The sequence below is a fragment of the Heterodontus francisci genome, chromosome 2, assembly GCF_036365525.1.
Source record: "Heterodontus francisci isolate sHetFra1 chromosome 2, sHetFra1.hap1, whole genome shotgun sequence".
Classification (NCBI taxonomy): domain Eukaryota; kingdom Metazoa; phylum Chordata; class Chondrichthyes; order Heterodontiformes; family Heterodontidae; genus Heterodontus; species Heterodontus francisci.
Window position 1 is genome coordinate 109,863,930 of NC_090372.1, and position 17,442 is coordinate 109,881,371.

At 42.1% G+C, this 17,442-nt stretch overlaps 1 protein-coding gene across 5 annotated transcripts in view; it reads right to left on the minus strand.

The window, feature by feature from the left end:
- phf14 (PHD finger protein 14) overlaps positions 1-17,442 on the minus strand; it is a 360,384-nt gene that overhangs the window by 205,140 nt on the left and 137,802 nt on the right. For all 5 annotated transcript variants that reach the window (XM_068009622.1, XM_068009587.1, XM_068009597.1 and 2 more), the window contains exons 8-10: positions 12,689-12,835; positions 6,434-6,704; positions 5,995-6,101 (exon numbers count right to left, since the gene is read on the minus strand). In XM_068009622.1, the coding sequence (XP_067865723.1) occupies positions 5,995-6,101; positions 6,434-6,704; positions 12,689-12,835 (525 nt within the window). The remainder of the gene's footprint in view (positions 1-5,994; positions 6,102-6,433; positions 6,705-12,688; positions 12,836-17,442) is intronic.

Consider the following 17,442-nt stretch of genomic DNA (forward strand, 5'->3'; position numbering starts at 1 on the left):
CTAGAATTTCAAATTCAGTTGGAGGGTGAGAAACTGGAGTCCCACACTAGCGTTCTGGCATTAAACAAAGGTAATTACATAGACATGAGGGCAGATTTGTCCCTAGTGGACTGGGCAGGAAGACTAAAGGGTCGGACATTTGATGAGCAGTGGCAGATGTTTAAGGAGATATTCAATTCCTCCCAACTAAAATATATTCCAGACAGGAAGAAAGATTGTAAGAGGGGGAAAAACATCCATGGCTAAGTAAGGAAGTTAAGGATAACAAAGACAAAAACTAAGGCATACCATATTGCAAAAGCCAGTGGCAGGCTGGAAGATTGGGAAACTTTTAAAGATCAACAAAGGGTTACTAAAAAAGTAATAAAAAGAGCAAAGGTAAAACTATGAAAGAAAAATAGTGCAAAATATAAAAACGGATAGCTTCTATAAGCATATAAAAGGGAAGAGGAGAGTAGCTAAAGTGAATGTTGGTCCCTTGGAGTATGAGACGGGTGAGTTAACAGCAGGGAACACAGAAATGGCAGAGACACTCAATCAGTATTTTGCCTCAGTTTTCACGGTGGAGGACATTAGTACCATCCCAATAGTAACAAGTAATGCAGAGGTTATAGGAAGGGAGGAACTAAGAACAATCATCACTAGGGAAAAAGTACTGAGCAAACTATTGGGATTGAAGGCAGACAAGTCCCCAGGGCCTGATGGCCTACATCCTAGGGTCTTAAAGGAAGTGGCAGCGGAGATAGTGGATCCATTGGTTATAATATTCCAAAATTCACTGGATGTGGGAAAGGTTCCAGTGGATTGGAAAAATGCTAATATAACACCTTTATTCAAAAAAGGAGGGAGGCAGAAAGTAGGAAACTATAGACCAGTTAGTTTAACATCTGTCATTGGGAAATTGTTAGAATCCATTATTAAGGAAGTAATAACAGGACATTTAGAAAGTCAAAATGCAATTCATCAGTGTCAGCATGGTTTTATGAAGGGTAAATCGTGTTTGACTAATTTGCTAGAGTCCTTCGAAGATGTAACAGGTAAAGTAGATAATGGGGATCCTGTAGGTGTAGTATATCTGGACTTCCAAAAGGCATTTGATAAGGCGCCACACAAAAGATTCATACACAAGGTAAGATCACATGGGGTTAGGGGCAATTTATTAACTTGGATAGAGGATTGGCTAATCAACAGAAAAGAGAGAGTCAGGATAAATGGGTCCTTTTCTGGTTGGCAAGATGCAACTAGTGGGGTGCCACAGGGTTCGGTCCTCAGCCCCAACTATTTACAATTATTAATGACTTGGATGCAGGGATAGAAGGTACTATAGCCAAATTTTCAGATGACACTAAAATAGGTGGGGTATTAAGTTACAATAAAGAAATAAGAAATTTACAAATGGATATGGATAGGTTAGGTGATTGGACCAAAATTTGGCAGATTGAGTTTAACGTGGATAAGTGTGAAGTTATCCATTTTGGTTGGAAGAATAGAAAGGCAAATTATCGAAATGGAGAGAAAGCTTCAGTATAGAGGGATCTGGGTGTCCTTGTGCATGAATCGCAGAAAACTAGTATGCAGACTCAATATGTAGATGGGCCGACTAGAGGGGAGGCTATGTTGGATTTGGTGCTTGGCAACGAACCAGGCCAGGTGGCAGATCTCTAGGTGGGAGAGCATTTCGGTGATAGTGATCACAACTCCCTGACCTTTACTATAGTCATGGAGAGGGATAGGAGCAGACGGGATGGGAAAATATTTAATTGGGGGAGGGGGAATTACAATGCTATTAGGCAGGAACTGGGGAGCTTAAATTGGGAACAGATGTTCTCAGGGAAATGAAAGACAGAAATGTGGAGGTTGTTTAGGGAGCACTTGCTGCGACTGCTGGATAGGTTTGTCCCGATGAGGCAAGGAAGGGATGGTAGGATGAAGGAACCTTGGATGACAAGAGATGTGGAACAGCTAGTCAAGAGAAAGAAGGAAGCTTACTTAAGGTTGAGGAAGCAAGGATCAGACAGGGCTCTAGAGGGTTACAAGGTAGCCAGGAAGGAACTGAAGAATGGACTTAGAAGAGCTAGAAGGGGACATGAAAAAGTCTTGGCAGGTAGGATTAAGGAAAATCCCAAGGCGTTCTACACTCATGTGAGGAACAAGAGGATGGCCAGAGTGAGGGTAGGGCCGATCAGGGATAGTGGAGGGAACTTGTGCCTGGAGTCGGAGGAGGTAGGGGAGGTCCTTAATGAATACTTTGCTTCAGTATTCACTAGTGAGAGGGACCGGGACGTTTGTGAGGACAGCGTGAAACAGGCTGATATGCTCGAACAGGTTGATGTTAAGGAGGAGGATGTGCTGGAAATTCTGAAAGACATGAGGATAGATAAGTCCCCGGGGCCAGACGGGATATACCCAAGGTTATTACGGGAAGCGAGGGAAGAGATTGCTGCGCCTTTGGCGATGATCTTTGCGTCCTCACTGTCCACTGGAGTACCACCAGATGATTGGAGAGTGGCAAATGTTATTCCCTTGTTCAAGAAAGGGAATAGGGATAACCCTGGAAATTACAGACCAGTCAGTCTTACGTCGGTGGTGGGCAAATTATTGGAGAGGATTCTAAGAGACAGGATTTATGATTATTTGGAAAAGCATAGTTTGATTAGAGATAGTCAGCATGGCTTTGTGAGGGGCAGGTCATGCCTCACAAGCCTTAATGAAGTCTTTGAGGATCTGACAAAACACATTGATGAAGGAAGAGCAGTGGATGTGGTGTATATGGATTTTAGCAAGGCGTTTGATAAGGTTCCCCATGGTAGGCTCGTTCAGAAAGTAAGGAGGCATGGGATACAGGGAAATCTGGCTGTCTGGATACAGAATTGGCTGTCCCATAGAAGACAGAGGGTGGTAGTAGATGGAAAGTATTCAGCCTGGAGCTCGGTGACCAGTGGTGTTCCGCAGGGATCTGTTCTGGGACCTCTGCTCTTTGTGATTTTTATAAATGACTTGGATGAGGAAGTGGAAGGCTGGGTTGGTAAGTTTGCCGATGACACAAAGGTTGCTGGAGTTGTGGATAGTGTGGAGGGCTGTTGTAGGTTGCAGCGGGACATTGACAGGATGCAGAGCTGGGCTGAGAAGTGGCAGATGGAGTTCAACCTGGAAAAGTGTGAAGTGATTCATTTTGGAAGGTCGAATGTGAATGCAGAATACAGGCTTAAAGACAGGATTCTTGGTAGTGTGGAGGAACAGAGGGATCTTGGGGTCCACGTCCATAGATCCCTCAAAGTTGCCACCCAAGTTGATAGGGTTGTTAAGAAGGCGTATGGGGTGTTGGCTTTCATTAACAGGGGGATTGAGTTTAAGAGCCGCGAGGTTATGCTGCAGCTCTATAAAGCCCTGGTTAGACCACACTTGGAATATTGTGTTCAGTTCTGGTCACCTCATTATAGGAAGGATATGGAAGCTTTACAGAGGGTGCAGAGGAGATTTACCAGGATGCTGCCTGGACTGCAGGGCATGTCTTATGAAGAAAGGTTGAAGGAACTAAGGCTTTTCTCATTGCAGCGAAGAAGGATGAGAGGTGACTTGATAGAGGTATACAAGATGATGAGAGGCATAGATAGAGTGGATAGCCAGAGACTTTTTCCCAGGGCGGAAAGGGCTATCACCAGGGGGCATAATTTTAAGGTGATTGGAGGAAGGTTTAGGGGAGATGTCAGAGGTAGGTTCTTTACACAGAGAGTGGTGGGTGCGTGGAATGCACTGCCAGTGGTGGTAGTAGAAGCAGATACATTAGGGACATTTAAGCGACCCCTGGATAGGTACATGGGTGATAGTAGAATGAAGGGTATGTAGGTAGTTTGATCTTAGAGTAGGTTAAAGGGTCGGCACAACATCGTGGGCCGAAGGGCCTGTACTGTTCTATGTTCAGGTGCAGCAGGTAATAAGGAAGGCAAATGGAATTTTGGCACTTATTGCTAAAGGAATACAGTATAAAAGTAGGGAAGTGTTGCTGCAACTGTACAAGGCATTAGTGAGACCGCACCTGGAGTATTGCGTACAGTTTTGGTCCCCTTACATGAGGGATGTAGTTGCATTGGAGGCAGTTCAGAGGAGGTTCACTAGATTGATCCCAGAGATGAGGGGTTTGTTTTATGAAGAGAAATTGAGCAGTTTAGGCCTTTACTCTCTAGAGTTTAGAAGAATGAGAGGAGATCTAATTGAGGTATATAAGATGATTAAAGGGATTGACAAAGTAGACATGGAGAGGGTGTTTCCTCTGGTGGGGCAATCTAGAACGAGAGGTCATAGTTTTAGGATAAGGGGTAGCAGATTTATAATATAGATGAAGAGAAATTACTTCTCTCAAAGGGTCGTGAGTCTGTGGAATTCACTACCCCAGAGTGTGGTAGATGCCGGGACATTGAGTAAATTTGAGGAGATAGACAGATTTTTAATTAGTAATGGGTTGTAGGGCTATGGAGAACGGGCAGGAAAGTGGAGTTGAGGCCGAGATGAGATCATCCATGATCGTATTGAATGGCGGAGCAAGCTCGAGGGGCTGATGTGCCTACTCCTGCTCCTTGTGTTCTTATGAACAAGCCACCATTTTGATGTTTCCCAGTGCAGAAGCGGAATGGAGAGGTTATCTTGTTATGTCGCCATTTCTGTTCATATAGCAAGGTGCAGAAGAAAAAAATATCAAATCAACAACGTATTCAAAGGAATATTTATTTAGAAGGAATCACCAGAGGTCATGTATATGGTCATGGGTTAGGGATCAAAGTTATGCTGAAGAATTTGTTCCCGTTTTATGTGCACAATATACATTTGTGCAAGTCAATACTACAAAATAAGAGCATAAATCACTATCATTAAGAGGTTTTCACCTGATTTAGAAAAAAAGGTTTAACAAGGCAGTACATCATATTAAAACATTGCATTTTATTAAACCCTACCACAGAATTATACAACACAGTTTCTTCAGTTTTCAGGAATAATTATAACACACTGCTACCACACAATTAAGATTTACCAATAGTAATATAGCTTCTCAAATGTTCAAATTAAAACTAACATACACTAAAAACAACTTTTTGTACAAGACATGCAAGCTGATATATGTGCAGTATTTGATAATATCCATCAAGCTGCAAGTGTCACCTGAAATGCCACACAGCTGTGATATTTTACAGAACAAAAAAGGAAATTAGCAGTGTAAAATACAAGTTAATACAGTTGTGGAGGCAGTATATTCAAACCTTTACTGATTGCTCTGCCTTGAGTAGAGTACTAAAGGTTCTCTCAGTCTTCTGTATCATCGGATTTTCATTTTTGTCACTGCCAGACTTTAACTAACAACTGTCCTATGATGTCACTAGGCTACAAGCCAATAATTTATGTGAGATGATCTATCAGCTCTTTAATTACACATACTACAGTGCATTAGATTTCCAGCTGGAAGCTGCACAAATTTAAAATAACATCTGCGTTGGATTTTCTTCCAATGTTTCAACAAATGCTAATTTTGATCTGAAGAATTATAGTACATATTCAGGGGTTAAAATTAATGCCGAGAAAGGGGTTAGAAAACAAAATGCTCTCAGTTCAGCTACTGTTTAACTCAGCAAACTGGTCTTCCATAGACTTCAAATTAACCTCTCACCCAAATCTTAACAAAAATATAAGAATGTATCAATAGCACTTTCCTATGTATTTTGTCTCTCATCTCTCCCTTGCCCCACCTCACCCCATCAAAAATTGCACCTGTATGTCGATTCCTAACAAAGTACCCCGAATACAGAGACTGCTAGTAAACACTTCAAACAAATTGTTTCCCCTTCCTAAATACAACAGTCGAACAGCAATGAATTCTGTTCTTCCTGACATATGTACAATGATTATGATTCCATCCCACCCTCTGATATCAATGTGGATCTATACATACACAAAGAACATATTCAATATAATACAAGTATAGCAGACACTTGAACTTAACCGTACCTTATTATACTCTACATGAAGAGATTCCTGTTCATTTTGAAGTTTATCTTTTAAGTTCTTTTGTTCACAAATGTTTTCCTGTATCTGCATCATGCGCATGTTCCTCTCTGTAAAAAAAAAAGTGGGAATTAAGAGCACTGGGATATTCATAAAATGCCAAAAATTAGCAATATTTAATACAGCAATAGTTAACAAGCATGTAAAATAATATTAAAATGCAACCAATAGCTTGATTTCCCAGACAAAGTGAGCCAATTTACCATATGCACCTTTTGTGAATAACCACAAAATTAAGACTGATAAATTTCTTCAAGGGTATTGAAGTGTTTCTGGTACTATAAAAAACAATACTACACAGAATTTTATCCCTGGAATCAGTGAAGAATTTAGTTCAAAAGAATTATTTTCAATTCCTGTTTTTTTGTGGTTGTTTCCATACCAAGATAATAATTCACAAAGTCAGCAGTCAAGGCTGGCTGCTTGTGCTTTCTCCTGCCATCTACACTGGAGTTGGTATCTAGCGTGTCTACAGGGAAAATGTCTGTGCTAATTCCCATCAGTTCAGCTTTCCGCATAAGCTTGCGTATCACTGAGGCGCTGCTGGTGAGTGGTCGTGGCAGCTTCTCCCTGGGAACCCATGCGTTGGGTTTGGTGCTACGAGCCAACTCCACTTTAGCACGATATTGCTGCAGTCTTGCAGTAATGCGAGCCTAAACGTAAAGGAAAATTTTAAATATCATGAATACTAAATTGAATATTAAAGCATGTTTTACATTCAAATTATAATAAAATTATCTGAAAAACACAACAGATATTAGTTGGCAGCACTTAATTTATTATGGTTACACTTTTAAGTCAAAAGAAAAAGAACATTTTTAGTTCCTTAACTTTTATCAATTAGTTTAACTTAAAATTATCTATTATATTGTACAATGAAAGTATGAATTTGCCTAATTTCATATGCTTCTTAAACTGAAATACATAAAAGGTTTCAGGGGTCTAATCTCCGGTGTTGGTTTTTTTTTTTGAAGTGTGCACTGCTTAAATAGTAGTCTCTCCACCTATTCCTCTGGCAACCTCTAGCCTTAGCATCTTACCTTGTTCTATCTCTCCCGTCTCTCTTAAATCCTCATTCTCTACCACCCAACCAATTACCATGCCGATATTCTCACCGAGATATCTTCACCGATTTACTCCATCAGACTCTGCAGTGAGTGGCTTCTCATCCTTGGGGATTTCAACCTCCATTTTAACTCAATATGCTCTTACCTTGGTTGACTGCCCTCCTATCCTCCATTAATCTCTGCAACCTATGTTCATAGTCACCCTTTGAACTTGCCATTTTTGTTTTCTTGCTATGGCCATTGTGTCAATCACAGACACACTGATCATTCTCTTTTATCACTCACTATCCACATCTCAATTCCCTCTCCTAACCTTTCTTCTGTGGGAGTACCCCTGGAAAAACCACTTTCCCAATTCACTTGCATTTTCAAAATCCCAGCTGTCTAGCCTCTGGTCCTCCATTCACCACGACATTTCTGCAGCTACCAATCTGCTCAACCACGCCTTCACCTCCATCTGCGATGCCCTTTTTAAAAAATTCATTCATGGAATGTGGGCGTCGCTGGCCAGGCCAGCATTTATTGCCCATCCCTAATTGCCCTCAAGAAGGTGGTGGTGAGCTGCCTTCTTGAACCGCTGCAGTCCATGTGAGGTAGGTACACCCACAGTGCTGTTAGGAAGGAAGTTCCAGGATTTTGACCCAGTGACAGTGAAGGAACGGCGATATAGTTCCAAATCAGGATGGTGTGTTACTTCGAGGGGAACTTGCAGGTGGTGGTGTTTCCATGCATTTGCTGTCCTTGTCCTTCTTGGTGGTAGAGGTCACGGGTTTGGAAGGTGCTGTCCAAGGAGCCTTGGTGCGTTGCAGCAGTGCACCTTGTAGATGGTACACACTGCTGCCACTGCGCGTCGGTGGTGGAGGGAGTGAATGTTTGTAGATGGGGTGCCAATCAAGCGGGCTGCTTGGTCCTGGATGGTGTCGAGCTTCTTGAGTGTTGTTGGAGCTGCACCCATCTAGGCAAGCGGAGAGTATTCCATCACACTCCTGACTTGTGTCTTGTAGATGGTGAACAGGCTTTGGGGAGTCAGGAGGGGAGTTACTCGCCATAGGATTCCTATCCTCTGACCTGCGCTTGTAGCCACGGTATTTATATGGCTACTCCAGTTCAGCTTCTGGTCAATGGTAGCCCGTAGGATGTTGATAGTGGGGGATTCAGCAATGGTAATGCCATTGAATGTCAAGGGGAGATGGCTAGATTCTGTCTTGTTGGAGATGGTCATTGCCTGGCACTTGGGTGGCACAAATGTTACTTGCCACTTATCAGCCCAAGCCTGGATACTGTCCAAGTCTTGCTGCATTTCTACACGGACTGCTTCAGTATCTGAGGAGTCATGAATGGTGCTGAACATTGTGCAATCATCAGCGAACATCCCCACTTCTGACCTTATGATTGAAGGAAGGTCATTGATGAAGCAGCTGAAGATGGTTGGGCCGAGGACACTACCCTGAGGAACACCTGCAGTGACGTCCTGGAGCTAAGATGATTGACCTCCAACAAACACAACCATCTTCCTTAGCGCTAGGTACGACTTCAGCCAACGGAGGGTTTCCCCGATTCCCATTGACCTCAGTTTCACTAGGGCTCCTTGATGCCATACTCGGTCAAATGCTGCCTTGATGTCAAGAGCAGTCACTCTCACCTCACCTTTTGAGTTCAGCTCTTTTGTCCATGTTTGAACCAAGGCTGTAATGAGGTCAGGAGCTGAGTGGCCCTGGCGGAACCCAAACTGAGCATCACTGAGCAGGTTATTGCTAAGCAAGTGCCGCTTGATGACACCTTCCATCACTTTACTGATGATTCAGAGTAGGTTGATGGGGTAGTAATTGACCGGGTTGGACTTGTCCTGCTTTTTCTGTACAGGACATACCTGGGCAACATTCCACATTGCAGGGTAGATGCCAGTGTTGTAGCTGTACTGGAACAGCTTAGCTAGGGGCGCGACAAGTTCTGGAGCACAGGTCTTCAGTACTATTGCCGGAATATTGTCAGGGCCCATAGTCTTTGCAGTATCCAGTGCCTTCAGTCGTTTCTTGATATCACGTGGAGTGAATCGAATTGGCTGAAGTCCGGCATCTGTGATGCTGGGGATTCCAGGAGGAGGCCGAGATGGATCATCAACTTGGCACTTCTGGCTGAAGATTGCTGCAAATGTTTCAGCCTTATCTTTCGCACTGATGTGCTGGGCTCCCCCATCACGGAGGATGGGGATATTTCTGGAGCCACTTCCACCAGTTAGTTGTTTAATTGTCCACCACCATTCACAGCTGGATGTGGCAGGACTGCAGAGCTTAGATCTGATCCGTTGGTTGTGGGATCACTTAGCTCTGTCTATCGCATGCTGCTTATGCAGTTTTGCACGCAGATAGTCCGGTGTTGTAGCTTCACTAGGTTGACACCTCATTCTGAGGTATGCCTGGTGTTGCTCCTGGCATACCCTCCTGCACTCTTCATTGAACCAGGGTTGGCTCTTCATCTCCTGGCTTGATGGTAATGGTAGAGTGGGGAATATGCCAGGCCATGAGGTTACAGATTGTGGTCGAGTACAATTCTGCTGCTGCTGATGGCCCACAGCGCCTCATGGATGCCAAGTTTTGCATTGCTAGATATGTTTGAAATCTATCCCATTTAGCATGGTGGTAGTGCCACACAACACGAAGGAGTGTATCCTCAATATGAAGGCGGGACTTCGTCTTCACAACGACTCTGAGGTGGTCACTCCTACCAATACTGTCATGGACAGGTGCATCTGCGGCAGGCAGATTGATGAGGACGAGGTCAAGTATGTTGCCTTAAGTCCCAGTAAAACCATTACTCTCTCTCACTCTGATTGCTCCCCGGTACGGTCTGCACCTTTGCTCTCTTCAGTCCAAGGAATTCAAAATTGAAAGTATATGGCAAGTAACTGGTTCAGCTATTCATTGTCAGAAGTGGCTGGACCACAAAGAACACTATTGGGTCCTGCTCATCTGCTAAAACTGCTCAAGGATCATCCTTTTTCTGACTGAAAACCATCTTTACAAACTCCTCACCCCAGCCCCTTCCACCTTCACCAAAAACAAGTGCAAGAAGCTCATGGATTTCTTTCTCACTAATATGGAGACCATCGTTCAGCTGCCTTTGCTGCTTCCCTCCCTTCCACCTGGCCAAATTTCCTCTAAGGTATACCCTGCTGCCCTAGTTCTGAACTTGCATCTTTCTCTAATTTCTTTTCTATCTTCCCTCATGCCCTCTCATCCACAAAGCCCACCTCCTGCTCCCTCGAGCCTATTCACACTAAACTGCTGACCATGGAATTTCCCTCCCTGACCCTCAAGTTAGCTGATATTGTTAAAGGTTGGCTCACCCAAGGTACTGTCTCCCCCCCCTTCATATTTGTCATCATCACCTCCTCTTCAATAAACCAACCCTTGTCCCCACCTTCCTACCTTCAATCTCCCTTTCTGCTCTGAAGTCCTTGAATGTGTTATCACCTTGTTTGAATCCTCCAATCGGGTTTCTGCACCTGCCATAGTATTGAAACGACTCTTACCAAAGTCACAAGTGCTATCCTATGTGACTGTGGTAAACAATTCCTCTTTGTCCTTCTTGACTTGTCTGCAGCCTGACACTGTTGATTCTCTCATCCACTTCCAATGCCTCTCTGTCTTCTATACTGGGGTGGACTGCACTCACCTGGTTTCAGAGCTTCACCTGCAATAACTTCTCTTCCTGCTCCTGCACTGTTACTTCACGTGTTCCAAGGATCTATCCTTGGGTACCCTCCTTCTATTCTCATCTACATGCTGCCCTTCAGGACCTCATCCAAAAACACGTCCGGTTCCACATGTAGCTGAGGACACCCAACTCTACCTCACCACTGTCTCTGTCGACCCCACCAATGTCTCTAATTTGTCAGGCTGCTTGTCCAGCATCCAGCACTGGATGAACAGAAATTTTCTCCAACTAAATATTCAGAAGACCAAAGCTATTTTCTTCAGCCCCTGCCAAGAACTCTGCTCCCTAACCACCGACTCCTTCTCTCTCCCTGGCAACTGTATGAGGCCGAACCAGACTATTCGCAACATTGGTGTCACACATGAGCCCGAGATGAGCTTCCGGCCACATATCTATGCCCTTATCAAGATCGCCTACTTCCACCCCCATAACACTGCCCAACTCCACCCCTGCCCTCAGCTCATCTGCTGCTAAATCTGCATTCATTACGCCTAGACTTGGCCATTCCAATGCAATTCCGGCTGACCTCCCAATTCCACCCTCCATAAATTTAAGCTAATCTAAAACTCTGCTGCCTGTATCTAACTCGTACCCGTATCCTAACTCGCACGAAGTCATGTTTACCCAACTCTCCTGTGCTCACTGATCTACATTAGCTCCTGGTTAAGCAGCACCTCAATTTTAAAATTCTCATCCTGGTTTCAAATCCCTCCATGGCCTCACCTCTCCCCAACTCTGTAACCTCCTCTAGCCCGACAAACCACTGAGACCACTGCGCTCATCCAATTCTGGCCTCTTGGTCATTCCCAATTTTAATCAATCCACCACTGGCAGCCATGCTTTCCAATGCTTAGGCCCTAAGTTCTGGAACTCCCTCCCCAAATCTCTCTGCCTCTCTCCCATCCTTTAGGATGTTCCGGTAAATCTACCTCTTTTATCTGCCTTAATATCCTCGTGTGTGGCTTGGTATTGTGAAGCACCTTGGGACTCTTTACTTTGTTAAAGGTGCTATATAAATGCAAGATGTTGCTATTTTTGTTGAAGAAGTTCCTGTCTTGGCTATTTTTTCTCACAGTTGTTAACCTTTTATTAAACAAGTTAACTTCCAGGGATTAAAACAGTGCAGACACAGTTCAATGTAAATGCATTAACCAGTGCATAAAAAAGAGCACAAAGAAATGAAACTCCACAGTGCTCTGAAAGTGTAACTGCGCAACCATTTAAAAGACTTTTTTGCATTTTATTTTTTGAAAAAAATCAATAATTTTCTTCCTTTTTAACATTTTATTTACCTTTCCCTTCAATCACTGCACCATGCATCATTTCCCAACTCAGAAACTGCTTTGTAACTAACTATCAGGAGGTATGCTGGCTTCCCCTCCCGCCCTTCCAGTGATGCCTCTTCCATTTATGTCCTGCGCCAACCTGAATTTACGTTATGGTGCAAATATTGGATTTCTTATGCTGATTACTGGGATCTGGAATTAGCAAATTGTGATTTTGGAATTCATCACATCTGTATAACAGTTATCTTTTAGATTTTGGTGCAAACAGCTACAAAGCTGTTAAAGGTTAAAAGAAATGCTGCAATAATGTAGGTTGCAAGGGTAACCATTACTCATGCACCCGGTATTAAAGGGAAAGTTTGCAATATACTATGAAACATTTCGCCTTTAAAATTACAAACAGTAACCTTCTGGCATGCTACATATATAAAAAAAATCATTTTGTTTCAATTCTACCAAATCAATTGAACATATGCAACTGCATTTTTATTTCACTTTACTTGCATGGCTATTTATCTTTCATACTAAATGTTGCTAAGCAGTGTGGTGCACTTCTAGCACCCATACCTGTGCTTCTGGGGTAACGTGCTTGTCTCGCTCTTGCAAAGTCATTTTACAGTATGACTGTAAAGCTAAATAGTTCTTTCGTTTCCATTTTCTGTCAAACTTGTCAGCATGCTGCTTGCAATATGCAAAAAATGGATCAGCTATATCCTGTTTCAAAAGACCAAAAGCAGAAACACTTCAATTTTGCATTTATAAGGAAGTTATTTAAATTGTATCACTAGCTTTTTCAAATGAAAAGGATTGTGATGGCATCTGTTCTGATTTTCAATCTTTTTCAAAGACTGTCAACAATTACAGCACACGTTTCAGATCTTAAACTGAGCAGCTGGTTGCAATCTACCACAGCAGATGCTTTTACACACCATAAGCACATATTAACATTTCAAAAACTTGATTTGTATTGAAATTGGAAACAAATTTTTTTCCATTGCTTCTTTTTTTCCTCAATTATTAATTTAAAATGCTTTGCCCTAAACTGTGATTTTAATATACTCCTGTTGAAGCTGCACCTCCTCTTGACAATACATACATTCTTCGCCCTTCACAGTTTTATAACATAAAAAGGAGTGCCTTAAATTAAGCTTTGGTGTTAAAATTTACAAACCATGGGCATGCTGAGATTAAATATGGCAATTACTTTTCCTAGTTTCTCTCCTGTCAAAGGGCCTTTGAGAAGTAGTAGACTCATGACTAAAGTCACAATATGTGAAGTCAGGTGACAAGTAGCAGAATGGATAGCAAAGTGGCTACAAAACAGAAATCGGAGAGGAGAATTAAAGGTAGTTACTCAGACGAGCAGAAAATGAGAAGTGGTATTCCACTAGGATCACAATTTTACATAGATGATTTGGACTCGGCAATCAGAAGTACTGTAAGAGTCCAAATGGATGAGAGAAACAATGAGATCTGGGGGCACTGATTCACAAACCATTAAAAGTAGCAACTTAGGTTAACACAGCCATAATAATTGCAAAAGAGCACTGTCTAGAGGAATATAATTGAAAGCAGAAAAGTTACATTAAACTTACATAGAACCTTGTTTCTACCATATTTAAGAGTATTGTGCTCAGTTCTGGTCTCCATATTACAAAAAGAATATACGGAAGCATTAGAAAATGTGCAACAAGATTTACACGGATGATCGCAGAAGTAAGAGGTTATAACAATCAGGAATGACTGAACAGGCTAGGACTCTTCTTTAGAAAAGAGAAGGTTAAGAAGTGATCTGATAGTGGGCTTTAAAATTATGAAGGGGCTCAATAAAGTAAATGTGGGAAAGATGTTTCCACTCATGGAGAATGCTAGTCTGTGGACAGCCAGCTGGTGAAGGATAGTACTGGAGCCAATCTTTAATTAAATCTTACATATATTTGCAGAGTTAAACATTACAAGTATATGCCTCCCAACTCAACCCCACCAGTTTCAGTAAGTGTCTCTTTATATGTGTTCAAGCGAAACCCCAGATAATGCCCACCACCTGCATACAACTAAACACAATACATAAATAAAAATTAAGAGTTAAAATGCACAACCAAAATTTCAAAATAATTCAAATCAAATACCTTCATATTCTGTAGACGCATTACATATTGCTAGATACCCCTCCTCTCGGACCTCTCACAATTTATTCGTACAAGCATTTCTTTTTGTAAAACAATTCAACATTTGATGACTTGCATCTACAACTTTAATTTTAGAGATTTCTATTCTCTCCTGCATTAGTTTCAAGCCAGCAAGGTCAATCTGTAACCTTTTCTCACTCACACTTTTCATAGACTGTACATTATCCCACAATGAACATTCAATAGGTAAACTATCTTATATATGCTCTGTGCATAGAATCTCAGTTAAAATATTTGACAAATAGAATTCCATATCCACTGCCTCGACAAGAACCAGTGTTTTAGCAGCTAAAATACGTCTAACAAAGCTTTTTATTTTCTTAGCTTCCCAAGCCAAAGGACATTTCCCATTTTTACCCATAAGAAATATTATGAAACCAGCTGCACTAGAATAGGCATCATTGTAGTACTTAATTCCAAAACATCAAAACTAGCATCTGGTCTAGTTTGAATGTCTAAGAAGTTCAAATGACCTATCAAGCTTCACAATTGCTCTGTCATTTCTTTCGATAAAACATCATTTTTCTGTGATGATCTAGCACAATTAGCCAAATAGAAGTAACACCCCGTAAAAAGGATTGTTGATTTAAACTTATTCCAGACCTACTTTGCTTAATATCTAAACCAATATATTTAAAAGCCCCAGAAGCCAGACTCCCAATTTTAAATTCTATTTTCATCTTGTTAATAACATTTCGCAAATTCCACAGTACCACCCCATAAGAAATCAACATGCATCATCATGAAGATGCCTGAAAGTTTCCCTTTATGAAAGCAGGATCTGCTTTTTGTTCAACACAATCCATTTTCAGTAAAGCAGATTTCATGAAAAATACTACACTCTGGAAGCATCATTCAGACCATACATTTGTTTAGTTTCCACACTTTTCCTACTGCATCTGCTGTCTCCTTGAGCGGTTTCAGAAACACTCCTCGCTGAACAATATCGCCCTGCAGAAATGGGACTTTTATGTCTATTGATCTGCACAGCTAAAAAAAAAAAATCAAGATCGCTTTTCCAGCTGTGGGAGAGTCCACTCTAACATCTGTAACACCTAGTTACTCTTCAAAATCCCTAGCAACTAGCCTTGCTTTAGTCTTATAAGTCTCTTCTGCAAGGACTTTTTCAGAACAAATCCACCTATCTGACAAGGCTGGTTGCCCTTTATCTGATGCATCGGAATAAACTCCCAACTCTCTCCAGCCATCTAATCCCTTCTGTGTTGTCTCTCTTATTAGCTTATCCTCAAGTTTATTGGCAGCCACCAAAACTTCACTGTCATGAGGACTCCTACTCCTAGTTCTGTTCCAAGACTGTCCTATAGCCTTCATTTCATTGTGTAATCTATTCAAGGTGCGGCCTCGACTGGCACTTTTATGTCTGTTGGGACTACTATTGCAAGATCTCCCCATCGCATCATCCATCGGAGGTTCTTTCTCCGGTACGTGTTCATTTACCGACGCAAGAGTCACTTCTGGACCCACTAACAGTACTTACACTGGGCTTTTGGACTTTCTGCTCTTCCACTCCATTCTACCAGTCCATGGACCTCGCTTCTGGGCCATCATCCTGAACATTCAACTAATATTTAAAATTGTAAGTAGCTTTACCTACACATCCCACAATTGTCACATTCCTCCATTCACCTGACCCCTCTGGAACATATATCACCCAAGTACCCACTCTGGGCAATTGGCCTTTGGATATGCTGGCTTTGTCCTGGGAATCATGATCACTCACATCACCACTATCTAGCCCTTAATCTACTGTATTCTATTCAGTTTTGATTGTCATGTTTGAGAATACTGTCTTACCATCACAATCTATTACCTTACCAGAGCCTTTCCATTCCCTGTGACCCTCTCTTTTACAATGTGCCTAATCTTCTGAATGAAATTCTATCTCAGATAGGAATCCAGGAACAGGCCATGCAGCCCGTCAAGCCTGCTCTGCCATTCAATTAGATCATGACTGATCATCTACCTCAACTCTACTTTGCAGCGCTAGCCCCATATCCCTTGATATCATTTGTATCCAGATATCTACTGATTTCAGTCTTGACCATGCTCAATGATTGAGCTTCCATAGCCCTCTGCGGTAGAGAATTCCAAAACATCACCACCCTCTGAGTGAAGAAATCCCTCATCTCAGTCTTAAATGATCTATCCCTTATTCTGAGACTATGCCCCCTAGTTCTAGATTCACCAGCCAGGGGAAACATCTTATCTACAGCCACCGTGTCACACTTTGTAAGAATTTTGTAAGTTTCAAGGAGGTCACTTCTCATTTTTCGAAACTCTTAACAAATACAGGCTCAGTTTCCTCAATCTCTCTTCACAAGACAATCCCGCCATTCCAGGGATTAGTCTGATGAACCTCTGTTGCGCCTACTCTATGGCAAGTATATCCTTCCTTAGTTGAGACCAAAACTGTACACAATACTCCAGCTGCAGTCTCACCAAGGCTCTATACAATTGCAGTAAGACTTCTTTACTCTTGTACTCAAAACCCCTTATGATGAAGGTCAACATACCATTTGCCTTCCTAACTTTTTGCTCCACCTGCATGCTAGCTTTTAGAGACTCATGAACAAGGACACCCAGGTGGTCCATTGATTCCTCAGAGCTCTCCAAATTTTCTCTGCGACCTCAGCCTTGATGAGAGCCCATCTCCCTGCATGTAAAGCACAGAAATGTGCAGAAAACAATTAAATTAATTGTAGTACCTTCTAGAGCAGGAGGACTATCGCACAGAACAGAAGGCAATTTTGGGATTTCGCCTATAGACTGTTAGGGACGATACTCTCCAACCCTCTGGAGAGAATTCTTTGCATAAACTGCCTATTCCAGGACAGTTGTCAAATTTCTCCTGATCTCTATCTTAAATGGGCAACCCCCTAGTTCTAGATACTCCTGCAAGGGGAAACATCCGTTCCAGATACTCCCTGTCAAGACCCTCAGGATCTTGTATGTTTCAATAAAGTCGCTTCTTACTCTTCTAAACTCCAGCAGATACAAACCTAGCCTATCCAACCTTTCCTCATAAGACAAACCACCCATTACAGGTATTGGTCGAGTAAACCTTCTCTGAACTGCTTCCAACGCATTTGCATCCTTCCTTAAATAAGGAGA